This window comes from Rhinolophus hipposideros, assembly GCF_964194185.1.
Source record: "Rhinolophus hipposideros genome assembly, chromosome: 10".
NCBI classification, from domain to species: Eukaryota; Metazoa; Chordata; class Mammalia; order Chiroptera; family Rhinolophidae; genus Rhinolophus; species Rhinolophus hipposideros.
Window position 1 is genome coordinate 8,444,952 of NC_138056.1, and position 7,031 is coordinate 8,451,982.

At 42.3% G+C, this 7,031-nt stretch overlaps 1 protein-coding gene across 1 annotated transcript; it reads right to left on the reverse strand.

Annotated features, from left to right (window-relative positions):
• Positions 1-4,513: 4,513 nt before the first annotated feature.
• Positions 4,514-6,735, reverse strand: LOC308503682 (mammaglobin-B-like; the record flags this gene model as incomplete). Its single annotated transcript, XM_081063199.1, has 3 exons — positions 4,514-4,552; positions 6,125-6,312; positions 6,681-6,735. 3 exons carry the CDS (start codon positions 6,733-6,735, stop codon positions 4,514-4,516), a joined length of 282 nt encoding a protein of 93 aa, XP_080919325.1.
• Positions 6,736-7,031: the final 296 nt, after the last annotated feature.

Here is a 7,031-nt window from a genome sequence, read left to right on the forward strand (position 1 = left end):
AAAGACACAGGGAGGCAGCCAAATTGGGGAAACAAAGAAACATGTCCCAAATTAAAGAACAGAACTAAGCTCCAGAAAAAGAACACAGACTTCCAAACACTGGTTATAAAAATCGTCAGTGATCTCAGGGAGAACTTCAAGAGAGATTGGGAGCCTAAAAAGGGAGATGGAAACAAAAACAAAAGGAAAGAAAAGTCAGAAATAAAGGAAATAGTAACGGAAATGAAGACTATATTACAGGAAATCAACAGGTAAACAGATGAAGCAGAGATCCAATCAGCAACGTAGAAGATCAGGTAGCAGAAAACACCCAACTAGAACAGCAAAGAGAGAAAAGAATCGAAAAACTTGAGGAGAGTTTAAGGGGCCTCCAGGGCAATATCAAGCATCGCAACATTCACATTATAGGGGTACCAGAAGGAGAAGAGAGAGAGAGCAAGGAATTGAAAACCTATCTGAAGAAATAATGGCAGAATGCTTCTCTCACCTGGTGAAGGAAATAGACACACAAGCTCAGGAAGCACAGAGTCCCAAACAAGATAAGCCCAAAGAGGCCAAAATCAAGACATCACAATTAAAATGCCAAAGGTTAAATACAAAGAGTGAGTCTTAAAAGCAGCAAGAGAAAAGCAGTTAGTTACCTCCAAGGGAGCCTCCATAAGACTGTCAGCTGATTTCTCAACAAACTTTGCTGGCAATAAGGGAGTGGCAGGAAGTATTCCATGATGAAAAGCAGTAACATACAACCAAGATTGCTCTACCCATCAAGGCCGTCAATTAAATTGAAGGACAGATAAAGAGACTCCCAGATAAGGAAAAGCTGAAGGAGTTTGTCACCACCAGACCAGTATTACAAGGAATCATAGAGTGAGTTCTTTAAGATGGGAGGGGGGTTAAGGATGGGTGAGAGGAGGAGGGATTAAGAAGTACTAATTGGTTGTTACACAGTAGTCACGGGGATGTAGGGTATAGCATAAGGAATACACTCAATAATATTGTAGTAACTAGGTATGGTGCCAGTTAGGTACTAGATCTACAAGGGTGATGGGAATGGGGGTGGAGGCAGGGTGAAAAAGGTGGAGGCTTTAAGGAATACAAATTGGTAATTAATACAGTATGGGGAATACAATCAATAATGTTGTAAAGATCCTTTAAAGTGCCAGGATGGGCACTGGACTTATGAGGGGGATCACGTCATAGACTGTGTAGATTCCTGACCAATGCGCTGTACACATGAGGCTGAAGTAGAGTAATACTGAATGTCAACTGTAACAAAATATATAGGAACATATAGTCACGGCATGTGGAGTAAAGTGTAGGGAAGATAGTCAATGGTATTGTAACAGTTATATAAGATGTCTGAGGAGTAATAGCTTGGGGGGTGGGTTATCATTTCATGGGGGGTTTAAATGTCTAAATGTTACATTGTTTTGTACAGCTGAAACTAATAAAAATAAATTAAACATATTAAATATATTGTGGTACCGGAAATGTTTTCAAAGAAAGTGATTTCTGATTTCCTGCCTTTATGAAAATCAAAGGAGGACCAAAGTAAGCCATGCCTGGTAAAACATTAAAAATAAAACTGAGTGAGAAATTATAGCGTGGGGGGTATAATTAAGCTCAAAGAAATTCAAAGAATCAGGTGTCATCCCCAGTACAATCTCATTCAATTTGTATCTGCACATTCATGTGACAAGTATTTTCAGAATTTACATGCTTCAGGTGGAAAACATGAACAAAATTTTTTCATTTTGGTAATAAGTGATGTGAGCCACAGATTATGTTAAATCAGAATGGCTTCTTTCTGTTCATTAAGAGATGTATTTATCAATAACATTTTACATCTTATAGTTACGAAGTATCAAAAGTGCGCCTGTCAGCTGTCTATCCAAAATTGTAACCATATGTGCTGGTACGCAAAACAACTAGGTCCTCCATGTTATAAACTTCTCAAACCCACTTTATCCCTTCTTCTCTTGCTGCAGTGCACTGATGATCCTTAGGGATTTACGCCCTGAGGTTCATCCAGGAAACGTGTCAGCTGAGGCACCACTACTCTCTGCTTCCACAGACCACCTGCCAGCAGCCCTCGTCCACCCAACGCGGCCTCACTCTTCTTGCTACAAGTTGTGAGCTGCCAAGGAAGGCCCATGACGTGGAACAGGCTGCTGGACATCAGACATTGTTTCCTTCATCTTCTTAACCAACTCTTGCCATGAAGTGATGGTCCTGTTATCTCTTTTGGTTCAAAACCTAAGAAGAAGAAGGAAGGAAAATAACAGAAATCATGGTTTACTCCTGAATTTCCATAACATTTCTCCTGTGTGCCCTGCCCTACTCATGCAGTCCATAGTGATTGGACTCCTGTCCAGGTACCATTGGGACACAACCTAGAGTTTGGGGACACACTCCAAATGGAAGGGAATGTGCAGTTCCTGCTCTGCTGAGCTTCAAATACGGCGATCAGTAGGAGTGGTTTCTTTAGTCCATTCACATCCCCAAGTCCCATCCTTGTTTTTTGAGGCCAATGCTCAGACTCGCAGGACACGTCTTGTGGAGGTCAGTAGGATGCCCCAGAACTCTGCTTCTCTAAATATGTTCCTCCCACACCAGCAACGTCAGCACCAGCTGGGAGCTTGTATGAAACGCAACTTCTTGGACCTCAACGCTGATATACTGATAAGAAAGAACAACAGGCTGTTTTAACAAGACGTCTAGGTGACTCAGATTGGGCTTCATTCCAGAATCACCACCTTGTATCATCTTGTATCATCAGAACCTAAATTTGTTGTTTCCTGGAATATTGGTTTCTAGAATAATTTATGATGATGCATATATTTATGTAAAAAGTAAAAAAAGCTCCAGGACCAGACCCTCGAGTGTCCTTCCTCCTGGAATATTCATCACCCAACACCTCACACACTCTCACTCACCCCCTTCAGATCTGGTCTGAAAAGTTACATCTTCAGTGAGCCATTTCCTGTCCTTCCTAATTAAAACCACACCTCCACCCTTTTTCCTATCCTTATTTTTCTCTGTGGTCTTTATCACCTCCTAATATACTTTTTAATTTACATCTTTTTTTGGTTCATAATTTCTCTGCCCTTGATCAAATATAAGCATCCTAAGGGTAGGGATTTTTGTCTGTTTTCCTCTCTGATGTATCCCAATGCCAAGAGCAGTGCTTGACACAAATCCATGTCAAACAAGAAGTTTATGAGTGAATGACTGTGATTATAAGAACTGGTCGTGGGGAGGACCCACTCAAAGGATGGTCAATGAGAGAAATGGGTTCCTGGGAAGTCGGGGTCAGAGATGGTGAAGAAGTAGCAATGGAATCAAAGAGAAGATGGATTCCAGAGTCCAGATTCTGGAAAAGAACCATCAGCCAAGAAATGGAAGCTCCAGCATGATCTGACTTATATTGTATCATATATTCACTTTCTTCATGCAGAGATTTCTGTGAAATATGGGGGAGGGAGATGGACCCGAAGCCCTGGGTCCTGAAAGCATGTGAATGATTCCCTTCAATTGGGGAGGAAAGGCTTGTCTGTGAGGGGACCCAACAATCCCAGTGACCCTGAGGCTCAACGCAATAGGGCTCCCAGAAGAACTTGTGTGCTGCTAAGGATCAAGATTCTATGAGAGTTATGATCAGGAAGGAAACTATAATTATGGAATTTTATCTATAAGCACACGAGGGATAGAGAAGTGATAGATCTGAGGGTGTGAAAGGGATGGAGCCGATATGTATGAGTCCTGTTCATTGGTTTTCACATAAATGACCAGAGTCATGGGAACACAGACAAATAAGCATTTTTCCTGAGGTTTGGGGTTATGGGCACAGAGGGGTATAGTAAATAACTGTAATGAAAGATTTTAAGAACACCGTTGAGACTATTGATGCAATCTTAGGATGCAGACAGGATTCATCCCTGCCCAGCCTGAGCCCCCTTTCTCGCTGGCTGTTCCCCTCCCTGCACACTCGGGCCAGGGACACAGAGAGCCCGGCCATGGTGAGCAGGCCTCAGCATGGACACAGGGACTGAAGGAGATGTGGGAACTTGAGCTTGTCGCAGCCACCAGGACCTCAGGGCCTGAGCAAGGCAGAGATCGTCCCAGAAGATGGGGGGATAGGGGAGGAAAATCACTTTCCAGAGAAGGGTCCATGTTGGGCTACAGGTGGTAAGGAACAGCGTGCTGCTCAGAGTCTGCAGTCCTGCACCTGTGAGCTCTTCATGAAGCGTGTGTGTTTGGGTGTGTGCGTGTGTGTGAGCACACGTGTGTGGTGTGAGTCTCTCTAAAGCCTCCGTTTTCATCAGATCACAAGGAAGAAACTTTAGGTTTGCAGATACTTTATTGTCATGAAAATGTATTTGAGGTTTCAACAGTTGTCTTGCAGTTTGCAGATCAAAAGACGAAAAAAGAAACATAACTTGTGGTTTGTACCAATAGACACTCCGTTGTGATCATTCTCTGTAGTCGTCTGAGCCGAAGGTCTTCAGGAAACTTAATATTTAGAACACCAGATACTGTTATATATTGTTTGCTGGAAAACAAAACAGAGACATCACCTATATTCCAGTTCCTCAGAAGAGGAAAATATGGAAAACCAAACATTTCTTCCCATTGTTTTCCTGGATTTGTCTAAACACATCTGACATTCAAGAAAGATAGTGCTGGAAATAAAATCAGAATTGCCTTGTCATTTGTTCTGTTTTCAGGAGACATTACTGGATTCCTAAGAGGTGCTTGTGTTTCCTGGTCTCCCCCACCCCCATTCTCAGTGGCCCCTTCTATCTGCATGTTTTCTCTTCTTTGAAATAACATATCTTACAAAATTATGCTGTGTGACCCTTTTCAATAACTCAGCTCAAATACAAGGACGTGTGACATTTCTGAGTTCCTTCATGATCGTACATGTTAGAAATACGGAAAATAGTCTGATGCCTTCGTCATGTCCTTTGTGGGCCACAAAATGTCAGACATGTGTGCACTGGCTGATTTGTCTAATCTAGGGTTTTTAAGAATACATTCCTAATATCTTCAATCTTTAATGTTCACTTTTTTAAAAAATGTAATTATGGTAAATACACATAACATCAATGTTACCATTTTCACCACTTTCAGTATATAGATAGTAGTGTTAAGAACATCCTCTTTGCAGAGCAACCAGACCCCAGGACGTTTGCATCTCGCTGAAGTGCAACTCCATACCCGTTAAACACTCCCAAGTTCCTTACCACCCAACCCCTGGAATCCATTACTTTGCCTTCTATTTCTAAGACATTGGCTACTCTGGAAAACTGATGGAAGTAGAGTCATGCTGTATTTGTCATTTTGTAACTGGCTTTTTTTTATATAGTGTTTTCAAGGTTCTTCCATGTTGCACCCTGTTTCTGAATCTTCTTAGTGATGTACACTTATACGTTTGTGCTTTGGTAATGCTTCTAAATTGTCTACCCTGGGGTGTGTTAAATGCTATGTTAGGATATGGAATACATGCAAGGTATAAACTTAATAAATCTGTTCTTATTAGAAAGGTTATCTCATTGTTAAACTACTGATTTTGTTTTTAACAATTCCTTCACCCATGGTGAGTTCATACCCATGATCTGCACATGTCATTGATGGGCCTTTAATTATTGGTCAGAAAGTGAAGTTTTTATACTAAGAAACTTTCGTTGCTTGAAAGGGCACTTTTGAATGTGTTAAAATGAATTTTCTGGAAACAATTGAAAAGTCTTTAAAATGTTTTACTATTTGATCTATGAAAAAAAGGTATTTATATTTCTGATCACTCTTACAAGTGAAGGAAGGTCTTCTTAAGAATCAGATGTTTTCTAAGCTGAGGGTTAGGGAGCCTTTGCCCAAGCTTCTTCCCCCTTCTTGGTCCTTTTCATTTATCATTCACTAAAGATTCCACAAAGTGAAGACACAGAGCAGCACTGAATCTTGGATGGCTTTCTTGGTGTCACAGTATTATTCATACTCACCAACAATGAAAGTCAGTGAAGCAAAATATAGCCAACACTTGCTTTGGCATAATTAGTGACAAACTTAGAGGCTGCTTGTCCCTGTCCAGTGGATTCAAAACACTTAAAGAAGAAATCAAAATTACCAGCATCACTTGGACGTTGTCCACAGTTTCGCTGTCCTGCTTGACAAGACATTGCTTCAGTTGGGTGGCGGCACGTTCCTCGGCTTCACCATGTATGAACTCTTGATAATTCCTGAGGTACTGATCAATGCCCACTTCATTGTAAAGAGTGTCATTTATTGCTTGCACAAGGAGCGGGCAGCCAGCATCTGGGATGAAAGCATGCAAAAGTGGGCTCACTTACAGAGGTATGAATTCCTTTATGGGCACAGCTAGGATGTTTGTCATCTTACATCCCAGTAGAGACAGACATCCAGAAAGACTACGGTCAATGGTCTTAAGTTATCAAATCTAGGAGAGAAAACTCAGGATCTGGGATTTCCTTCAAGCCCTGAAACATTTGCCTCCTTGCACCCGCATTCCTGGCTTCCACAGTCCAGAGAATCCAAACACACGAATAACGAGGGAACTGGAGAAATGATAGGTTCTGTGCTGGGCTGTGGGGAACAGGAGGTCGTCCACAGGGGCCCTGACAACAACCTGTGAAGCAAAGCCCGCCCTCCTTGTCAGTGCTCACCTGCAAAGCAGGAGAGGGGGAGGGCGATCAGCATGAGGACTGTCAGCAGCTTCATGGTGCAGGCAGCGGCTGTGGCTGGTGACTGCGGTGTGGGAGCGAGGAAGGAACTCACTTTGGAGCTGAGTGCCCTGAGCTCCTCCTTTTATTCTCCTGGTGGCCACTGTAACCCCACCCCCCAAGGAGGGAATGAGTCAAAGGATGGACCTGGCACTGGGCCATGAAACCACAGCGAGAAACACCCAGAACCCATCTCGCCTCATCTCTGTTTGTAGAAACCGAGGAGACAGAGCTTTTAGAACCCAAAACTATTTTCGAACTGCAACAATGGTACATGACTTAGATGCAATTAAT